General features: G+C 34.9%; 3 protein-coding genes across 11 annotated transcripts in view; 1 reads left to right on the forward strand and 2 right to left on the reverse strand.

The window, feature by feature from the left end:
* The first annotated feature begins 239 nt into the window (after positions 1-239).
* On the forward strand, positions 240-3,260 carry LOC108001094 (glycosaminoglycan xylosylkinase). Its single transcript, XM_017061951.3, has 6 exons — positions 240-380; positions 792-1,157; positions 1,235-1,535; positions 2,094-2,362; positions 2,454-2,680; positions 2,797-3,260. Exons 2-6 carry the CDS (start codon positions 792-794, stop codon positions 3,023-3,025), a joined length of 1,392 nt encoding a protein of 463 aa, XP_016917440.1. The 5' UTR covers positions 240-380; the 3' UTR covers positions 3,026-3,260.
* A 111-nt stretch (positions 3,261-3,371) lies between these two features.
* LOC108001070 (protein sickie) overlaps positions 3,372-23,083 on the reverse strand; it is a 144,796-nt gene continuing 125,084 nt past the window's right edge. For all 9 annotated transcript variants that reach the window (XM_017061897.3, XM_062073127.1, XM_017061895.3 and 6 more), the window contains 7 exons: positions 9,831-9,914; positions 7,282-7,929; positions 6,665-7,200; positions 6,017-6,547; positions 5,710-5,912; positions 5,264-5,631; positions 3,372-5,089 (listed from right to left, as the gene is read on the reverse strand). In XM_017061897.3, coding sequence (XP_016917386.2) covers positions 4,931-5,089; positions 5,264-5,631; positions 5,710-5,912; positions 6,017-6,547; positions 6,665-7,200; positions 7,282-7,929; positions 9,831-9,914 — 2,529 coding nt within the window. In that variant the 3' untranslated portion in view covers positions 3,372-4,930. The remainder of the gene's footprint in view (positions 5,090-5,263; positions 5,632-5,709; positions 5,913-6,016; positions 6,548-6,664; positions 7,201-7,281; positions 7,930-9,830; positions 9,915-23,083) is intronic.
* Positions 8,158-9,822, reverse strand: LOC108001072 (uncharacterized). Its single transcript, XM_017061906.3, has 2 exons — positions 9,315-9,822; positions 8,158-9,224 (listed from the first exon to the last, which is right to left on the reverse strand). The coding sequence occupies exons 1-2, from the start codon at positions 9,400-9,402 to the stop codon at positions 8,626-8,628; spliced, it is 687 nt and encodes a 228-aa protein (XP_016917395.1). The 5' UTR covers positions 9,403-9,822; the 3' UTR covers positions 8,158-8,625.

The following is a 23,083-nucleotide window of genomic DNA, read 5'->3' on the forward strand; positions in this document are numbered from 1 at the left end:
TAAAATTTTTATATATAACAGTTATAAATATATATGTATATATAAAATATATACATATATATTTCTAATGAATTTGTTCTTAATATATGTATAATATATACGAATTACATTTAAATTCTAATAATTAAATATTAAAAAATCTTTTAATGTCTTTAAAATTATTTAATATTGATTAAATTTTATCGAAAATATTTATTCACGACCATTGTTATCCAATGCTTTACACAGCACTTGAATAAGTAAGTACTTTAGATTGAAGTTAAAAATGGCGACCTACACTTGCCGCTTCATTCTTGGATGCGATTAAACAGAAGATTTATTGAAACATGAGGAAAATATCTATTACTAGGTGACAACAATTGCGTGGCCAATTTTTAAAGGTGATATTAATAAATGTTTTTCTTTAAAGTTTTATAAAAGAAATTTTCGGTGTTTTTTAATTTAATTTATAGCTTTATATATGCTTTTGTTGCAACAATATCATTGTGTTGCATGCATTGTTTATTACTTTTCCATTATAGTTATAATCATTATATTTAATTTAAAAGTTTGATTTTTGTAATATCGATAATATTAATTCAATTTTTTTATATACATTTTCTTATATAATATTAAAAATATTTGTAATATTACATATTGAATAATCATGAAAAAAAATTCACAAAGAATATAAACAGCATAGGTATGGATTGATTTTTAAGTTATAAAGTTTTTATATGTTATAATATCCAGATAAAATAATTGCACGCCATCTATGTTTCGTTTATTCAATCAAAACCTTAAATTTACAGATGATTGGCCGACGCTGTGCTCTCATTGCTTTGGGCGGTCTTTTGATTCTTGTCCTTAGCGTCAATTTATATTTTATTCGAATGATCGTAGAGAGCTCGTCGCAAAAAACTTCTAAAGGCATGCCTATTTCACAATTGAAACCAGAACAAGAACAGTTAATATTTCAAGCAGAACAAAATTTACAAGTTTCACGAAAATCGGTTGCGAAAGATATGATAAAAAAAATTAAAGAAGAAATACAAATATTACCATCAAGATACTTTAAACAAAATACTAGCTACATAGTAGTAATGGAAAGATTGTTAACTGAATTAAAGATAATGCCTAATGTTAAAAAAAATATATGGAGTATTCCTAATAGTAATGTTAGCATTGTACCAAAATATTTAAATAATGTAAAGCGATATCTTTTCTAAATTGTTCCAAATATTAATATTTTTAGTGGCCTGATGCACATCAGTTAATACCACCGGTTGCACCCGAATTAGGAACAATTCTGGATATCTTGCGTAAATCAAAAGTGATACGCGCGGATAACGCAGCACTTGGTACGCAATTGAAATTGATGTTAACTTTGGAACATGGGACGAAAGCGATGTTTAAGCCTCAGTGGTATTCTAGGGACGCTATTATTCGAGGACCTGTTTATCACGGAAAAGATCGACATAATGCCGAAGTAGTAGCATTCCATTTATCTTCCTTATTGGCCTTACGAAGAGTACCGCTTACTGTTATTAGAAAATGTATATATTTTGTTATAAATATAATAATATAATTTATAACAAAAATTCATATTAAGTAATTGAAAAGAATTTATAATTTTTAAGATAGATAATATTTGATAAATAAAAAAAATTCTGATAAAAATAGATAAAAATAGATTAAAAAAATTAATATTTTCAAAATTATAAACATTTTTTATTTCATTTTTCATTAAAGTTTTAAGAACAATTTTTTGATGAAGATATCATAATAAATATATGTAAAAATTAAAGGAGAATATTTCTCTGAAATTTCTGAAATAAAAAAATTTTTATAATCAAGAAAAGAAAAAATGATAAAATAATTCATTTTTTTTAATTCTTAAAATAAACATTCGTTTTAATTGAAATAAAAAATTATGTATAACTTTGAAAATATTAATTTTTTAAATCATATCTAGTAGAATTTTTTTTTTCTTTAACGAATATTACTTATCTTAAAAATTACGAATTTTTTCTTTATCATTTTATATAATATGATTTGAAATATTTTATTATTATATTAAAATTATATTATATTTAAAATGCAATTCTTTTTAGTTGATTTAAGGAATGAAATTCGGCCATATGCAACTCCTGAACTTTATGCTACTATATATCAAGATGGTAATGATACTTGTCTTTATGGTGTTTGCCATTATTGCTCTCCTGCAGATCCAGTGTGTGGAGTAGGGGATATTTTAGAAGGTGCTTTAATTTCCTGGTTGCCTCGATATTTAAAACTTGTAAAACATCGTCATCCATGGCAAAGAACTTATAAAAAAAACAAACTTGCAACATGGGAAACCGATGACAACTATTGTGAAAAAGTAAGTATATCACATAAATTTAAATAATAAATTTTACTTCATTTCTTTGAAAATAATATTTGTAAAAGTATTGGAATATTTGATTTTTTAGGTAAAGGATTCTAAAGCATATTCTCCACAAACATCGAGTAGACTTTTAGATTTAGTAGATACAGCGATTTTTGATTTCTTAATGGATAATGGTGATCGTCATCATTACGAATTAGCACAGAATAATTTTCATAATCCAGCTGTATTATTAATTGATAACGGGAAAAGTCTTGGAAACCCTGATATAGATCACTTTGATATTTTAGCACCTCTATATCAGTGTTGTATGTGCGTATTTATATTTGTATTAATTTAATTCATTTATAATAAATAATTGCAATATTTTCATCAAAATCTATTTTCTAAGATCTTTTGAATTTTTTTTTTTTCTTTTTTGATTTTAGGATTCATAAAACTACTTGGGATCGTTTAAAATTATTTAGTGGTGGTACTTTGAGCATAGCGCTTTCAAAACTAGTCGCTCATGAATCAATAATGGCCGATGTTCAACCCCTTATTACAGAGGTCCATTTAAATGCCATGGATAGAAGATTACTTACTATTTATGCAGTTGTAGAATATTGTTTAAAAAATAAGAAATATGCTTCCAATGTTATTTTAGATCATCGGTAGCCTATATTTTGTGCAATATTTGCATTGCATTTTTAATGTTTAAAATATTAGAAACATATTTATATTTTAAATGGTATTTGAACCATATTTTTTTAACATTACGATGAATTATATCAATTTAATATTTAATGAAATCTTGTCTAGAATTGTTTCTATTATTGTAGCTATTTTTTAATATTTATGCACAAGTACAGTATATATTTCTGATTTAAATAAAATAGCTTTTTATATGAAACTTTTATTCGAAATTTAATGTTTGTAAAAAAATCACAAAACTATTATATAAAATGAGATGGAAAAATGAGATTGGTTAAAAAGAATAATTAAATTAATGTATCCAATCATGTAAAGTTTAGTGTAATTTATTTGATGACACGATAATTATCGTTATTTGAATGAAGATCCAGTGCAGCGTCGTACAGCGTATAAATACGGTACAAACGTAAAAAACCTGTAAATGCGACTGTATAATTATTACATGCACATCGTATTCATGGACATTATGATATCGATCGAACTCTGAAATCGACTTCAAGGCTTATCAAACATGTACACTATGTATATTTTATGTAGCCTGTTATTTTTTATCATTTTGATGCGCTACAATCTGACAAATTGCACACGAAGGATTCAATTCCTTTGCATTTCATCTTTTTCCCTTTTTCTTTATACACTTTACACGTCATTTTATTAAAAGAGATCTTGCAGGCTACTATGGGATTTCGAATCAAATTTGTATCTAGCGTCATCGTACATTTCATTTGTCTTTTGTATTTACAATGTTACATGACCAGAATTACTCACGTATCTTACTAGCTAATTATAAATTTTAATTCGTAACATAAATTTAGCGCCATCGTTAGATTGTGTATGTGTATATATATATTATATTATATATATATATATATATAATATGTTATAATATATATATATATATATATATAATATATATATATATATATATTATATTAACATTCTTTAATTAAATAGAACTTTTGTAGCAAAGTATGTATAAATAGACTATTTTTGCACGCACATTCATCAGTACCCACTTCGAACTGTGCTACATTTCTGAAGGCGAAACAATACTCCATTGAGCGGTCCGTCCATGAGATCTGTGTATCGCATACGATAAGCTATTTTACCTGAAAGTAGTGGACGAAAGAAACGATGGTTCCTCGATCCTAAATCTTGGCTCAGTTCGAAGCCCTTTTATTTTACTCCCTATAATAATACTGTATATTCCATCCAAATTTCTCGAGTAAAGTCGCATTAAGCTACACTTAATCGTACTTGATTTAATCATAGAAATGTATTTGTTTAAAATAGACTCGTACTTCCATAACGGCAGCGTAGATTATTGCATTGCGTGATGACGTACATATTTATACGTCATTATATCCAAAGAACATAGAAATATCGCTTGTTTATCTCTTACTTATTTAATTACATATCACACCAAAGTGCATGGCGCACATAAAAACTAGAATAAATATAGGCCAGCTGTAGGCATTAAAAAATTTTTCTTGACATTTTTAATTTCATTTTTTTAATGCACATCGCTGCTTTACGTAAGAACAAATGGAAGGACGTATTTTATAAAGAGCATCCTATCACGCATTGCTGAAAATATCTTAGTCTTTGTTTCTAGCTTGACTGTTTAATGTTTGTTTGATATTTTTGTCATAAAATATTAAAAAGAAAAGATTTATATCATAAAGATATCCAAAATTTATTTTTGATTTCTTTTTCGTTTCTTTTCTTCTTTAGATTTTTTTATACTCTCATACGCAAATCGTTATTTTTAAAATGGAATATTACAAACTGGCCTGATGTACGATTATATTCATAGATATTCATATTCAGGTTGTATTTCATTTTCCTTAATGACAATAGCATTGCTAATTAAAGAGCCGATTCTACACCTCTTGACGAAGATGTTGATGAACTTAAGTCTTCCGAATGTCGAGTGTGCGATGAATCAAGGGAAGTAACCGAATCACTGTCGTTGCTATGAGGACTCGAATAATTGGCTGCTTCCTGTAATCTCATCAACATATTCAGCTGCAACAATATAAATTTTTATTCATATTTATAAAATTATATAATAATAATTATTAATTACTATGTAACTAATAATTATTGTAACACAGATTTTCTTTTTTTCTTTATACATTTTTTACATATAAATATCACATTTTAGTATTAATTAAATGTATTTAGAAGAAAAACACTAACTAGAGGATCTCCTTCAGTATCACTATGCGTGCTACCAAGACTTTTCACGCTTGATGCACCAACTCCAGAAGTGTGTCCGGACGTAACAACATCGTAACCAACGTCTTCTGGTCTTAAACGAAGTAGAGCATCACTACCACCGTGTACAGCATGCGTAGAAATCCAAGGATAACTGGAAGTGATAAATTGAGCTGGATCTTCCCAAGAAGAATCTCCGTTTCCATTTCCGCTAACGCGTCTGCCGTAAAGTGTCAATCCTTCTCTGACTGCTTCCACCAAATATGGTACTACAGAATAGTTCCATAAGTCCGTAAACCATACTTGAGAACCTGTTACTTCCATCGGACAGGATAGAAATAGTCGAGGTCCTATATATATTCATTTTCATTTAAGATTATTATTGATCGAAAATAAATAAAATATATTCAATGCTTAAACTGTTTTACCTATCGTGACGTCGGAACTGCTATGACTTTCTAGGAACTTGTTAAGATGTAGCCACACTCGGGGTAACCATTCGACAACAGCTGCCATTTCTGCGTTTCTAGTTCCACCACATTCGCGTAATTCGTGTTCCAGCAGTTTCCGTCTGAGATAGCGGCCTAAGAATCCTTTAACTGGTTCCATATGATTAGCACAAAGTACCCACCTAAAAATACGATATATATCATGATAAAAATATTTCCAAGAATACTTGTAGAATGAATATATTATGTTAAAATTATAGAATAAATTAGAAAGCTAAGTATATACCTAAAATTATGATGCAATTGAAGATTCGTGGTACTACAAGTAGCTTGACTCATGGTGCCAATAATAGCTGGACAAGATGAGTGTCTAGTACCGAGCAAGCCACTGAATAATTCTCCTAAAGATGCAGCGTGTTGTAAATTTTCGAGAATGATTACCCTTGGTAATTCATCAGCTGCATTCGAATCACATCTTTCGGCGATATGAGCGAGATATTGTCTAAGTTCTTTACTGGATTTGTGATCCACGTTGAACGTGGCTACAGCCGTAGCATCTTTCGTATCATTATCGGCATCCACCAATGCATGAGCTAATTTTCCAGCCAAATAGCTCTTGCCAGTACCACTAGGTCCACATAAAATGACTCTACGATGTTCGGTTAGCAAAGATATTAATCGCTGCACAATCGATCGTGGTATTAAAGTATCGACAGCGAGCCACGAATAACCAGAAAGTACCAAATAAATGGTCTTTACGTGACCGATTAAGTAGCCGCAAGGAAGCAATTCTGGATGTTGAGAATCTGTAGTGCATCTGTGATTGAATAAATATAAAAAGATATATATATATATTTTCATAAAATGAAAAAGAATCGTTTGAAGAATTATATGATATAAAATGATTAAAAAAAAGTTATTAGAAGATATGTACCTAGAAGCTTCTCCAAGATGATAAGCAGCAACGCATTCAACTCCTAGGCCCAAATTTGTCACGGGATCAACTCTCGAAACGTATTCCTTGAAACAACGCCTTACGGTGGAATCAAGGGAGTCCCAGGTAGTTTTATTACTGATGCAAACACTCGCGATGATACAATGAGGAGGTTCACCGATACTGCCGTCCGAAGTGCTTCCAGTTACGAGATTATAGTTGAAATTTTTCTCGCTGCCTAGGTAGATAGCGACGTTAATTCTTTTCCCGTCCGTATCTTGTTCCAAAGTTGGCTCTCCTGTAGTCGACGTGGTCGATGGTACCACTGAATGTTCCGGTACATTTAAATCTTCTAATTGGTCAGTTGTCGTACTAGTATCACCATTTGAAAGCGCGGCAACAGTGGAGGCCACTTCCGTCATACTGAAACGTCTATCTGGATCGCTAGGTAACGATGATTGAGAGGACGTTAAGGATTTTGACGTCACTAGTCTCTGTAGACGTTCGTTATTTTGCTTTAAATTAAGCATCTCGTTCTAGAAGAGAAGAAAATCAATAGAAAAGAATATCAAACAACAATATTTATTTAAATGATATTAGAAAATAAAGATATATACCCTCATTTTGATCACAGTGTCTTTCAACGATTCCAATTGGTGCGCCGAAGACAAAGCCTCGAGTCTGATATCCGTCAACACAAGATCTTTTTCCCTGAGTTGTTTCTTCAATTCCACCACGTCCTCGTCCTCTTTCTTGTACAAAGCCGAACTGCTTTTGCTTCCTGTCAATGGATTTTCAACTTCAGGGGATTTCTGCCCGTTGCTTCTACCGTTTTGAGCGCCTCGCGAAGACTCGTGTTTAGAGGCGCTGGGCAATCTAGGACTGTTCGGCGCGCTCAAGTCTCCGCTGGCGTTCTCCTTGCAATCTTCAGCGTCGGACACCGAGCCGTGCCTGTTTTTCCGTGATCTCGAGAAAGCCTTCGAGAAGGAGCTACGTAGCCAACCTTTCTTCTTGTGATGACTGCTGGCCGAGCAGGCGCTGCTCAACGAATTTAACGAGGTGACGCTGTCCGCGGACAATTGCCTCGCCATCGAGGCACCTTGATGGTTATTGTTTCCGGTGCATCCTGTTGTCCCGGAATCGGAATCGCCGAGAGTGTGACGGCGACCGTTGTTCGCGCCCGTTGTTCCATTATTTAAACTGGCCTCGGCGCTCTGTTTTCGAAGCCTCTCGATCGTTTCTCTCAATTCTTGAAGCTCCGAGTCCTGAAAATGACAGGGAAATTAATATTTATCCAGCCATTTATCTGCAGTTTTTTTAACGTTCGCGACAGTTCGTTATACGTCGACGTACTTATGCGAGGTTCAAAGAGATTTAAAATTTATTGGTTATCTGGTTATTTCGAAATTTCGAAGAGAGAGGATCAGAGCGGAGTGAAACAATTCCCTTTCGCAAACAACTGCGAGTAAAGTCGAATAATATAAGCACATGGATCAATTTTCTATATTAACATTTTATTTCACGTTTTATATATACTAATAAAAATTATATACGGTATTGATTGTATATGACATAACAGCGCTTGCTACTCGCACGGATGTTAAATATTTTTATTTCTACGATGATTCGACACATCATTCGACTTCTTTCTTGTTTCCTTTCCCACTTTCTTCGGATAGTTCACTTTCATCTTTTGTGAGTTTTTTTCTTTTTTTTCTTTTTTACCATATTTTGTTACATCTCGATCACATTATTTTATGATTAAAATTCCTGGACGTATAGAGAATTAAAATCGGGATTTAACGTGCAAGTTGTAGAAAGCTCGTAGAGGTTTGCGACGGATGAATTTCAGGATCGATAATTTTTTTTCGAATTCATGGCACGTGCTGTGGTTACAATTATCCGCGTTACAGATGGAAATTTCTCAAATTTAAATTTCGAGGGGAGGGGAAAATTATTAGTTATTTGTCTTGGAAGAAATTCTCGCTTCCGTGAAAGGGGCAAGGCTCTCGGCTGTGACAGCAGGCACAGTTATCCGAATGACTGATTATCGAGTCGCTGCTCCACGAGTCAGCCATGCTGAACAATTGTTTCGTGCATTTTGAACTCGACTCCTTCCTAAGCTTGTCCTCTTGAGACGCCGAATTCTTTTTCAGGGATCGACCAGAGGACCGGCCATATCCACGTATCGTGGTCGAATTCAGATTGCTGGACTCCTTGGCGCTGTCCGGCCCAACCTTCGACCGAGTTTTCGTCCTGTTCGATATGTTTTTCAATCCTCGTTCCAATTTCGCGTGCAAATTGCTCAATCTCTCCAACGTGGGAGTCCGTTGAGCTTTCCGCTCTTGTTTCAGATCCGGTTGCTTCTTGGTCGCTTTTACGCTCACATCTACGTTCCGATGACGTTTAACATCTTTCTTGGACCTGGTATCGTCATTCGATCTTTTACCAACGTATTTCGTGTTGGATAGATGTGCCGAACTTTTAGACGAGGACGAGTTCGACTTAGCCGAGAAGTTCTCAGAATCTGGCACTCGAAGACCAAGTGTTTTCGCATCTTCTGCAGGGATGGGAATCATGATCATACCGTTTAATACCTCTATTTTATTATCAGGGTAGACGGATAATAACTGCATAATTTTCAAGTCACCTGGTCGATATAGCCTTTGATTTCGATGAGGTTTCGGAGGCAACAAACGATCGACGGTTTTATCAAAATTTTGACTCGCTTGCATCATGATAATTTTCGAAACGTTCGAACTATTTTTTTTTTTTAATTTCTTTTTTTAAATTTTTACTTTTTTACGAGGTTACCTTATAAATGAAGAGGAAAGATAAAAACGGGGAAAATGATATTTCATTTCTGCAGCATGCAGCGCGTAGCATTTCTTTAACGAGTATCAAGAATTACGAATAATAACCCGAGCTTTATTATTAAAAATTTCATTTGGTTTCATTTGGCTGTACTGTAAGAGACTTCATATTTTAAGTAACCAACTTTTTTTTCTATGACTGATGACATACTTTACTTCTCGTACAGGTTCGCAAATTCACTCGATTCGGGCATCAGATGTGATATTGTTTCTCATTGGTCAGTTATTACGCGCCTCGGTTCGGAAACTCATCGGAATAATCCAATTTCGCTTGGTGACAAATATTTACTTACTTTCTTTTCGGCCGTTGCGGTCAGTTGTTGCAAACGTTGTGTCATGTTGGACAAGGATTGCTCGAAAGCCGACACCACATGAGCCTGTAACGGAAACGTAGAAGAATTACAATATTTATACGTTAATATATGATACATAACGTCGCGATTAATTCATCGATGCACAAATTTTCAAGAATATATATATATATACATATAATAATTCTTCATAGAACGGCTATTATTTTACGCTAAACTTTTGATATGTTACAATATTTATTTTTAATTCCAATATTTAGTAATAATATTAAAAATTAAAACTAAATAAACTAACGATACCTCGCTGTTATTATATTCTTAGTATTTACTTTAAAATATAATATATCTCAAGAAACGATGTCTAATTCTGCAAAATTGAAATTTAAAATAATCGAATTTCAATCACATAGTTATACCAAACATAACAAACGACGATAAACAATGCTATAAATAAAATTTATAAAAAAATATCTACAAATCATCAAAGTTCACTCTACCACAATTTTTCTTATTACATTAAAAAGATAGGGTTCAATTCCATAGGAAATGTTAAAAGAAAAATGAATAACAAATATCAAAATCACGTTACAAACTGCTATAAACACACTAATAATTTTTTTTATATTTATTTATTAAATGTAATATTCTATTCCAAGGGAGTCGAATAAATATCGACTAAATATCGTGGCTCACGAGTCTTCTTCTAAATTCGAATATATTTTTATCAAGAGGCTTTTGAAACGGATATGGCTGATAAGGTCGAGTGGCCCTGCAGCTATTTTCCAACCTATCCAATTTGGCCATCTAATTTTCCTTGCTGCGCTCAATTCCTTTTTTCCCCTCCCCCTTCGAATGGTCATAATGTTTCGAGAAATAATTTCGAGAATAAAGTAAAATTGTATTTGTAACCGACCTTGATAACCATAAATACGCTTAGATGCGGAATAGGTTTCTGGTTTCTCGTTAATCTTTCCAGAGCCAGACCTTCCACCGACAGTTTCAAGTATACCGCCCCTTAAAAATGATCTCGAGCAGATGTTCATCTCGAGTTTCATCTCGATATAATTTTATTAATTTTTATTACGAAAAACTTTCAACCTTCGTCGTTATTTATTCGAATCTATGGAGAGAAAGAGAGAGAGAGAGTTAGTAAGGTAACGTCATTCGTATACAAGAAGACTCGTAGGCGAGGTGACCCACAACGCGACCCACACGTCGCTCTTTTAATTTCTCTCTTCGCTTTTCGTAAGAAGGATGAGAATAAAACGAGAAAAATTCCGCGAGAGGGCACCAGGATACACAAATATCGCGATAATTATCTCGCTCGGTTCGAGAAGCGTCTCTTTCTTCCTCGCGGATTAACATTACGAATTGTTACGTTACATATTTAATTGTAATTCGCACGGTGGTAAACTCTTTCTCACGAAATTTAGCCAGGAACAAAGGTTTATATATATATATAATCGCGGAGAAATTATCATAAACACGGATAATTTTCTTGGGCGCAGGATTCCTTCATTGTCGTTGCTTCTCCGTCTTCCTGTACACGGAACGAGCTTTCACGCTCGTAACTATGATTGCAGGTTGCACAGACACGCGATGTTCTTCTTCCTTTTGTCAACCTCGAGGGTCGCATTGTTCGAGCCGATGCTCGAGTTCACTGCCTTCCGAATAGAGATATAAATAAAATGTATTGTCTCGTTGAATGACGCGGAATGTCCATGAAATCGTCAGACCGTTAAAACTAAACGTAAGTCGAAAAAAATTGGAAACCGCTTCAGAACGCGTTTTTGAGAATAATAATATCTTCGAATAATTTTGGCCGCGAAAAATCTCGAAAAAAATAACTCGAAGCTGGGCAGAAGCTAGGAAGAGACCGGTAAATCCCTGGAAGGATCTGGAAAGCCGGGCGTAAATACGATGCTCTCCCACGCACGGCTCTAACGCGCCGAATGTGTCAAATATATATTTCTTTATTGTATCGGGCGTGCACAATCCGTAATCCACCCACATATTTACTACCTTCTTCCGCTTCTTCCTATCCCTCCTTTTGTTTCTCTCCTTCACGAACAAACGATCTTGGTCTCGCTGGATTGTAAGTAAAAAGAAGTTTTAGAACGACGATGGAAATTAAGCGCACGAGTTGACTCGTGAGACCTGCAGTTTTGGTTTTTTCTATATATAAATACAACCGAATGTACTCGTGGCTTTGTCTTTTTTCGTATATTTTTTTTTTCAAGATTTTTTAATGTTCTTTTAGAGATTTTAAAAAAATAGAGAATAAAAAAATTCAAAAGATACTTTTTTACAATTAACTCAAAATGATTTCACGTAAAAATTAAAATTTTTATATATTTTTTTGTATCTTTACGTATAAGGAAAGAAAATTTGTTGAATATTAAATATTGTACATCGTTGTTTTTTGTAATATTTTGCACCCCCGGTTCGTCGAGGCAAGTATTGCCGTTTGATGTCTTTCATCTTCCTTATTTCGTTTCAAGAGAAAACTTTACGATCTCAATAACGTGGGAATTTCACGTCTATTGTTCTTATTTTTCATCTTCTTATATTGCGTCTCTATTTTCATCGCTATTTTCTTTCTCTTTGTCATCAATCTTTTAACGAATAGAAATAATTTCGTTATTGATGTCTTTCATCTATTTTCCTTCTCTCTGTCGTCAATCTCTTAATGAACACAAATAATTTCTATTATTCGATAACGAAAAAATCGAATTCATCTTCGCTCGAATTAATTTCATTCTACTATATTCCATGCTTGCAAAATTCGAGAACGTTGAAAACAATATTTCTATTCCCACGACTCACATGAAACTCGAACTAACGCCAAAAAGTTCGATCGCGATCCAATTTGAGATAAAAAAAAAAATCTAGCCATTTGACAATACATTGTTCCACACTTGTAAGATTATACGTAAAGAGGTTAGGAATCTAATACCACATGAATCCGAGTGGCGGCGGAGAGTCACCACTCGAGCGCAAATGGTAAAATTTAAAATTAATTTCAAGTTAAAATTTTATTCTCTCGTAACGCGATACGCGCGTACCCTGTGGGAAATCGTGGTAAGTGAACGAGGCGCGATACGAGCGATTCCCGCGCGTCATAGGTGTGTCGAAACGTGAAACGACAGAGGGCGGGCATTCAGTGGCCCAGAAATAGCCGTGTCGACTCCGTTCCTTCGATGTTTTAACGATCGAGGTATAAGAGGGGACGACAAGTGTATCGATACATCGATAACACCGATCCTTTAATTTGTCCTTCTTCCCGCGACCGTTTCGAACTCCTACGTTTAATAAACATCCCACGGTCGACGCCACCGGCGATTTACGAGCTTACGTTCGGGCGGCACGCACCGCCCACGCGTCAAACGCGTATCTCGCCACGGATGATAACTGGCGTGGTCGGACTGCTTCGCATCTCGATCGATTTGGAAACTAGCGTGTTCGTGTTGTTGTTGTTGTTGTTGTTGTTGCACCACTTCCAATGAACCACGATCGTTGCGTTTACGAAGCTTGAAAATTTAAAATGTTTAATACGATTTAATACGTGTCTTACGAATGTTTTACAAATAACGTAAAATGATTTTATATACAAATTAATTGCAAAAATATTATATTCTAATAATTTATATATATTTATATCTTTAAAAATAAGCTCTTTATGTATGATTTTATAAAACGTAGAATGATATATTATCGAATGGTTAAATTTTTTTATCTCAAATTAGACGTGATATTTAAATTTTCGACATTAATCCGAATTTTGCAAGCATGGAATACTCGCCCCATGAAACGCCGCGAAATTGAGAAATATTTTGTAAATTTATTAAGAAGCGTTTAAATTTCAATTATTTAATTTTATAACAGATATTCGACATCTCGAAACATCTATTTTAATTTAAATCGTTATAAATTATCGATAAATTTTTTTTTTGTAAATTAAGCTTAAAGTTAAGTAATTGCATCATATTTGCATCAAGTAATTCACAAATGCAATTATTTATTAATGATTTTTTACATGTTTTTTCCACGTCGTTCCACGCGATAAAAAATGGAAATATTAAAAGTAGAAACTTTCTACTATTTTTTATTGCTATATTTGATTCGCAAAATTTTACAAAATTATATTAAAATTAATTTCAACGTTTATGGCCGATCATGATATATAGAGAACGGATTCTTTAATCCAGCCACATTTATGGATTAATTTTAAACTATCTTATATTATAATATACGCGTTTTTATAATCGTTTATTTACTTGGCAATTTTTTTATTTCTTTCATTCAATTTTTGGTATGTCTTCTTGCAATGCTTTCTTCATTTTATAATTTTCAGTCTCATTCTTGCGGATATAATAAATAACTTCTTTTTTTAAAAAGCATTTTTTTTGACGTCTGTTTTCTTACAATTGCCACATTTGCCATGCCTGCTATAAATTTTTGCTTGTGATATAAGAAAAAATAACAAATACAAATCGTCCAATCTATAAATTTCATCCTTCTTACATTCCAAAACTTTAATTTTCTTTTGTTATTTTCATTTCACATTTAAATATTACACGTTTTATTTTTCTATATATTTGTATATTTTTTACATAATAATTATTTTACATTTTTTTTTATCCTCTACAAATTAAACGCTTTAAACGTTACACTTTCTCTTATATATTTAGTCATTTATAAATTTTTTAAGAAATAATAAGTAGTATCGTTTCCTAAAAATTAAATCTCCGAGTATAAGCTTAAAATCTGGGAAAAAATAATTTTCTCCAATTAGGCCATATCGTTCGAACCACCTCGACGACTGACAGTTTTAAACGAAGCTCGAGTCGTCGATTCTCCGCGTTTTCTTCGATCAACACCTTCGATTAGCATAAGAAAAACCAAGGTTTAATTAATTTCCAATTAAACGAGAAACTCAGTTACGCTAGTTAGTCCGTGAAACAGAAAAAAATAATTTATCGCTCTCTCGAAACGCTGATCGCTTAACTTCCCACCGTCTCGTCTTCCTCCCGATATAATACACCCTGCGAACACCCGACCCGTAGATCATCTTTCACCGTTCTCTTTCGCGGTTTCATTTCGATTTAATCCCGATCCAACAAGCGGATCCACCATCCGCCACGCTCTCTTAATTTCTCAAAATCGTTCCCTCTAATCGGTATTCAATCGCGTAGGATGAGTTACCGATAATACGAAGAACAGACTCCTCGAGAAACCAGTCGCGATATCGAATTTTCCCCCCCTATCTTCATCTCCAAACATGACACGGATGAGAGAAGTAAATAAATATTTACTTTACGCGTGGGATTTAAAAGAATTAAAAAGCGATTGTTAATTAAAATTATCCGAATCTTAAAGAATAATATTTATTCTCAAGTCGAATCGTACACGCTGCGAAATTTCGATGAGAATACGTCGAATCTCGCGTAGAGAATCGAACGGTTGTTGCTGCTATAAGCCTAGTCCTATTGGAGGATGGATGTGCCTCGCGCGATTCTCCGTTAATTGCAAGCAAATATATGACTCACGCGCAGGCGCGTTGTAATTCGTAACTGGACGCGGCAACATCGATATTCGAAACACGCGCTCCCCACGAAACGGCGTCATCGTTAACCGTGACGATACACGTCCACCATTTCCATTGAAAACCAAAGCTATAAATATACGCTTCGGATCACCAGAATTTTCCCTCTCGATCTATCACGATTCGCCATCCATCACGCGTTAAACGCCCCCTGAATTTCTCTTCCTTCTTTCCGCTCCTTCTCTAATATTTTATATCGAAAAAGTGGAAAAATTTGCCGAAGAAGTCGTGAAAAAGCGATCCTCTCGATTCGAGAATATTGTGTCGTTTATCTAGAAATTGTTAGGAATTGTTATGGAAAGGATATTGGAAGAATATCGTTGGATCGATGGAATCGAGAGAAGTTTCGGTTTACCGTCGCACCCCTCAACGGGTTCGACGAGAGGGGTCGAGCGAGAGAGGCGAGCAAAAACTGGACCGGAAGCTGGTCCCGCAAAAACGCACGTGCCGACGATGCGCCGTAAAACGCGTCGTTCTGCACAGTGACGCGCCTTGTTTCCCTTAAAAGAGTCGAGCCACAGAGTTTCTTGGTTTCTGAAGGGGAATATTTACAGCCATGAATATTAAATCCCCCCCCTGTATGTTTTAATCCACCTTACCAACGGGACAAACTTTTCGATTGGAATATAAATATACCTTTTTTGTATTCACGCCCGATGCGTTTGAGTAGCATCCGATGAATATCGTAATTTTACGTATTTCTTGCTCGAAAACTCAACACCAACGATTTGACGAGGATCGAGTCGACGCTCGAAAAGATTGACTTCTTTGAACCGAGCAAATATGTAGTGAGAGTTTCATAGAGGTGTTAATCCGTTGAAAAATTTTGAATAAAGTTACTTCGAGTGCTCATTGAAACGCTTTATAGCTGTTATAATTGATTATAATCACATAATCACGCTGTTCATAATGTTTGTCATTATAATTATTATGTTCTGAACGATAAATTATCTAAGTAACTTGTCCAAGTAATTTCAACAATTAAATTTTCCCCCTCACTGCTGGACAGATTCAATGAATTATCGTTTGATGATATTTGAAGCAAATCGCTTTTTAACAGTATTATCTGACGATCGCTTATTAATTTTCATGAAATTTTTTTCCAACTCGACGAAGATAATTACCAGAACTTGTTGAAGAAAATAAAAAATAGTTAAAAATCTCGAAAAGTAATTTACTTATTATTTACTTATTTACTTATATAACATTTATTCGTTCGAAAGTACGATTATCCGCAATTATTATCACGTTCTGAGCAATAAATTATAATAAATAACTTACGGAATTATAACTTTATAATTAACCGTGCGTAAACTCATTTTTAACGATTCCCAAAATGATTATAAAAAAGGAATAAAATTCGCAACAAGCTTTTGCGCAATGTCGGTTTAAAACGAAAAGGGTGGAAATAACACGGAATAGTTTCGTTCCGTATAAATGTCTCTCACACGAGACCAGAAAACACGCGATGTGAACATAGCATAATCCTCGAAGCGTTGCGACCCGAGCTAACTGGGCTAACAGTTCCCAGGCCGCAGAAGAACGATTCTCCATCACGAAACATTATACTCTCCGGAGCGCATAAGTGAGCACGGAAATGGATATTGGCGCATGTGTAAACCTCAACTGAACACATACTAATTTTTACGTAGGATTCGTTGCTTTCTTATTTTCCTTCTTCTTCTTCTTCTTCTCCTTCTTCGGACACGTGGATAAACGTACGTATATTTACGAGTAAAACGACACGTTACAAATGCCAAACTTGTTATTGAATATAACGCGGCAGTTTTAACGTTCATTTTATAAATGAATAAGCTTAGAACAAGTAGTGATAAGTTCTTACCACGCTACTACGTATTAGGTATGATATTAAACACCGGGTTGGAAAGTATATACGTATATACGAGGTTAAGGAGATAAAAATAGGTCGAAACGGTGTTTCATTAAATTCGTTATTCGTAACGTGGACTCATTTCTCACGAGATCTAAACAAATTTTGTTACTTTAACAATACCTTTCGAGTTATTAGTTTTTAAAAGCATTAGCTTTCTCACGCGCATCTCTCTCTTTACAATTAACACATGTAGATAATTAAGAAAAGTGTACAAGATATTCTTGTAAGAATATCTCGATCGCGATCAACCAATTAAGAGACGGGCGCGGAAAAATTCCCCATGCGTGTAAAAAGGTTTTGTAAATCTTTAAAATACTTTCGACGGTTGTATATAAGATTTTCACTTCCTTTCATGGGAGAAAAAGTGATATACTTTCGGAATCGGTCCAATAGCACAGCGGTTTTTAAACGGTTATTTCTACGTTCCATTAACCTCCGGGTGTTATAATCCTCTTACAAGCTTTTCGCGATTCTATTCCAACTTTCTCCGGGCGTGCTAATGGGCCACGTTCAATCTCTAACGTTAGAGATTGTCTCTCTCTATATATATATAGCTCTTATTTGCGATTAAATAGATTCGATCGAATCCTAGCGTAATACAATTTTCGTAGATACCTGCGGCCGATTCGTGCGGCACTAATCAATCGGTTAATCGAATTTTCATCTTAGGCTTTCGTACGATTTCATAGGGCGACTTAACGAGATCAGAAATGCTCGAGCTTTCTCGTGGAACGCGGCAAATCGATAGAGCGTGAATTTTTATCGCATATATATATATATATATATATTTTGCAGTGATCGATATCGATGATCCAGCACGAATTAAATTTTTTAAATTATTTCTTTTAATTTTTTTTCTCAGTTTCGATCAATTTATAAAAAATGACGTAACAACGTCATTCGTAAATCAATTTCTTTCTTTCGTCGAAAAGCAACGTATATATTATTTGTTCGTTCATCAATCAGAAAGTAGGTAAAATGTGAAATGCGCCTCGATAACCAGAGCTTCGATTTTTATTTGTATGTATATATATGCATATATTTAAATATTACCGAAACAAACGTATATACGTGTCGGATGAAAAATCGATTGAAACTTTATACATACGGGTACAGCGTTTGTTACAGACAAGAACCAAGTGGTTGAGATTAAAGCGTATACGAAGAACGAGTTATAGATAGATTATGTGAATTTTCTACGAATATATTTCTGTATTTACGGAATAATTTCGATTGTGTGCAAGAAAAAGAGTGGCGGATTAATAAACGTTCCTATTGCTCGAAATTTTCCATGAAATGATTCTTAAAATTACGTATGATTTCTTCCTCAGCCCAAGGAGAGAAGTGGCTACTTTTTCCATTTACTTACTTTCCATAGTAAGGCGAGTATAATTCCTACGTATAGCTCGGTAATAACACGGTTACATCGAGAAAATTGCTTTATTGAACCGACGCACGTTCAATTCCGCTGTATTTTCTAGATTACACAAAAACTCATTCGGTTACATTCGAGTTTAACGCGACCGAGTCATGTACGAAAACGGATGAATTTTTCTTGACACGCGTGCTATTCCCTCGTTGACGCTTTTTTATTATGCACACGAAGCGACTAATTAACATTTCCCGTATTTCTCGAAATTAAGCCGTTTCTTATTCACGCACGTTTCTAAGAGGATAAGTCTGGCAAGGTGGCAACCTTGGCAGCCAACAAAAGTAGCCGAGTTCGCACTTTTCGATCTGGAATGCGTAATTTTCAGATAAGAACGCGCGTGCCTTTAAGTTCATTACACTCGAGCGCGATGTTACTACGGGAATGGCGCAACAGTGTGTATACCCACGCGAAAGATGAACACGCGATGTCCATTTTAGTTTCTTCGGAAACCTGTTCTCACGTAATAAACAAAACAACAGTAGTAAAAGGCAACAGCGATAGAGACGAGAAATTGTAGCTCGACGCGACGAACTCTGACGTTGAAGGTCAAAGTTGGCGTTCAAATTGGCAATATTCGTAACGATTCCGACAATTTATCTCTTTTTACTTGGCGTGCGATTCAGTGAGCCGCGCATGTGCAGATGTACCACGTCAAGTTACTTACGACGCGACATAGATGGCACGTGAATCGTTAAAAATTGAATCAGGATAACGAATTTATTCGTAGCTAATTGATCCGTTTTTCATATAACCTATTAAAATTATTTGCGATTATCATTATGTTTCGAACGATAAATTATCAAAGTAACTTTATTCGTAACTTCGACCATTAAAGTTTGCTCGTCACTGTTCGTATATAAATTTATTTTTTGAAAAATGAACTTCACATCGTATCTTTCATTTTTGAAAGGAAAAGAAAAGTTAAGAGAATTTTACGCGAGTGAACATCGCTTAACGCAATATGGGGGTCTAAATGTTTAACCGAACCGTGAAACGATAAATCTTCGTCCTGAGGGGAATTAGAGACTTTTACAACAAGATCTGGTATCCAAAACGAGTGAAATGGCTTACCACAAATCCCAGTTTTATAGTACGTTCTCTCGACTTTCCCTCGCCCCACGTGTTGCTCAATATTATCACCCACGGAGGTCACTAGGAAAACACAGATCGAAGGTTTTTAGGCTCGGATTTCCCGATACCTCCGTCGCATTCACGGACCGTTTTTTAGAGAAAAACTACTTCGGTTTTAGGGATAGAATAAACAAGAAAGTAATTGACGCGTAAAATACAAGCGAGCTTATTCTCTTTGTCCACTTCGACGAATTAAGATAAAAATAATGGGATGGTCGAAAAAATGGAGGAAAGGTCGTTTCTCGGAGAAGTTGAAGTGGTGAAGAGAATGCACTTCCCTTGTGGCAGAGTTACAAGTGGACGCAAAGAGGTTTCGAGTGTATAGGTAATCGAATAGCTCGTTTTTAGCAAGAATTCTTCGCTCGATTTTGTTTTCGACGGACTTTTTCCATTAAAGTACTTACATTCGTAAAATGTGAACTAAATAAAATATAATTGTCGTTAAATCTTGCGTCGATCTTTCAACGCAATTTTCGAAGCGACAAAATTTTCCACATTGCAATTACATATTGCCTATTTATACACTTTTTCATTCATGGAATAAAATAAAATGCATCGTTATTTAATAATATTCATTTCTTAAATTAAAGAAATGATAAACTCACCTAATTTATAAATATAATATCGAAGAGTTAAATATTGCGTGCCACCGTAAATTATCAGCTGTTGAAAAATTTTAACCATTACGAGTGAACAAAGGAACCTATATCAACAGTTTTAATTTATATTTGATAGGTTGACGAACGTTTTACGTATACATTTTGATAAATACGATATCTTTAACTTATCTTTACGAGGAAAATCGACCAATCATTGTTCCGGGAAACGAAAATATTTAAACAGATAAAAAAAAAAAATTTTGAAACATCTGCGAGTACACGGGCGAGTATCATCTCGTTCAAGATTGATTATCGGTTAGATCCACTGGACTCGGGGAGCAAATGTTTTCTTAGGGCGACTACCTGCCACGGATATATGGAACTTGGATGAAGAAAATTTAAGAAGGGTCTTCTGTGCTACCGTGCGACCCAGGCGCTCAGGTTATGCGAGCCCTTTTTCACCATTTCCATTTTTGCTTGGTCAAGGGAGAAAATATACGTCCAAATAATTTTGGACGACGAGTCACGTTTCAAAAAAAAATACCGTGACGCGAATTTTAATGCCGCTCTTACGTTTTCACGTCCCAAATTTGAACACGTGTTTCGAAGAAATTTGTTTTGCTCTATTATTAATTTAGATCGATAGGAAAGTTAAACGATTTTCGAATATCAGATGCAACGTCATTTTTACGAAAAAAGATATACAATAAATAGCGAAAAAGTGAGTATTATAAGAGAAGAATTAAGAGAGATAGAAATATTTATGTATTTTGCATGCAATATATATTTTTGAGTTAAATAAAATAGCTTTTTATACGTAATTTTTATTCGAATCCTAATGTAAAAGAATTATAAAACTATCATATAAAATGGAAAAAACGAGATTGGTTAAAAAAGAATAATCAAATTATTATATCCAATCATGTAAAGTTTGATGTAATTTATTCGATGACACTATGATATATAGTTATTTGAACGAAGATCCAATGCAGCGTATAAATACGGCCGTATAATTCGTTACATTATGATACCGAGCGAACTCTGAAATCGACTTCAAAGCTCATCAAACATGTACTCTATGTATATTTCATGCAGCCTTTGTTGTTATTTTTTGTCATTTTGATGCGTTGCAATCTGACAAATTGCACGAACGAAGGATTCAATTCCTTTCATCTTTCTCCCTTTTTCCTTATACGCAATTTTATTAAAAAAGATTTTGCAAACTATCGTGGAATTTCGAATTAAATTCGAATCAAATTCGTATTCTTCGTCTTTACGACGAAGAAAAAGCGAATATCATAAAAAGACAAGGGAGGAGAAGGGGGGAAAGAGAGAGAGAGAATTGAGAGGAGGATACCGGTGCATAATTATTCAATCGGGAGCACGAGTGGCATTGTCGACCTACGCTTTATTACGCATCGTCTTTCTAATGGTTCAATGGTATGCGCTCGGTTTAATTTCGTTTGACGGCTCCACCCGTCACGTCTTATTATCGAATTTATTATTCGAGTATATCTCCACCTACCCGCACCAGTTTAAGCAATGACATAAGGCGAAATAAATCACGTGGATCGCCTTGACGATCAAGAGTACCCGCGTTCGAATTTATTCATTTCCTTTTCCTTCCCGACACCCGTTCACGATACGATAAATCCCGTGAAAAATTATTAATCATTATTATCATGATCGAGTCGCTTTTACCATCCGGAAGATTAAGAGGGCGAATAAAATAATTTCCACCGATTTTACTTTCCAGCGAGTGTCAATTAAATGGCAACACGGTCGAGTCGGAAAAAAACCGTGCACACGACGCTACACAATAACGCAATGTGGCAACGTTCTGTAATTAACGACTTCGAGGAAAAGAAGTCGAATAATCGAGTTAAGTGTAAGTTAAATAGAACCGAGTGGAATCGTTCCAATCGAGATTCCGTGCGATTCTTTAAAAAGGAGAATATATTTCTCACATGTTTCGAGGAAACGAAACGTTATAACGTAACGAACGAACCTGAATATTTTCCTTTTTTCTACTTTGTTCTGTTTACCTGCAACGAGGGGCAACTTCGATGCCTGTACTTCCTAGTGGCCAGTTCCCACCAAGGAATCACGTTCTCGGTGCTCCTCGGTTTAACCGGATCGCTGACTGCGTGCTCGTAAAGCGGCTCGAGGATCGGCACGTTACCGGATAAACGTCTAAGAGGATCGTTGGACGGTTGATCCTTCGACAGATTCCCCCCTCCTCCTCTTCTAGGCAAAGTGGCGAAGCCGTTTCGCCGGCAATTATTATCCTCGTTATCATCTTTGTCCTCTGCCTCCTCGGATTCCAACGAATTGTGCCTCGTTCTACCGTGGAACAATCTCGAGAAACGATCCTGCTGCCTGTGAAACTTGCGACCGTGCAGTATAACGTCCGTGGCGTCCATCAAATAGAAGGGGAGGGAAGGGCAGCCGTTGCACGAATTTTCAAACTGTCCCCGATCGTTATCCCCGTTATCGATCGAGAGACGTGTCTCGGCGTCGTTTCGATGACTGACGTCGATGTCGCTGGCGCATGGCCTGCGCAGAGAGGACGAT

This window comes from Apis cerana, linkage group LG3 (assembly GCF_029169275.1).
Source record: "Apis cerana isolate GH-2021 linkage group LG3, AcerK_1.0, whole genome shotgun sequence".
Lineage (NCBI taxonomy): Eukaryota > Metazoa > Arthropoda > Insecta > Hymenoptera > Apidae > Apis > Apis cerana.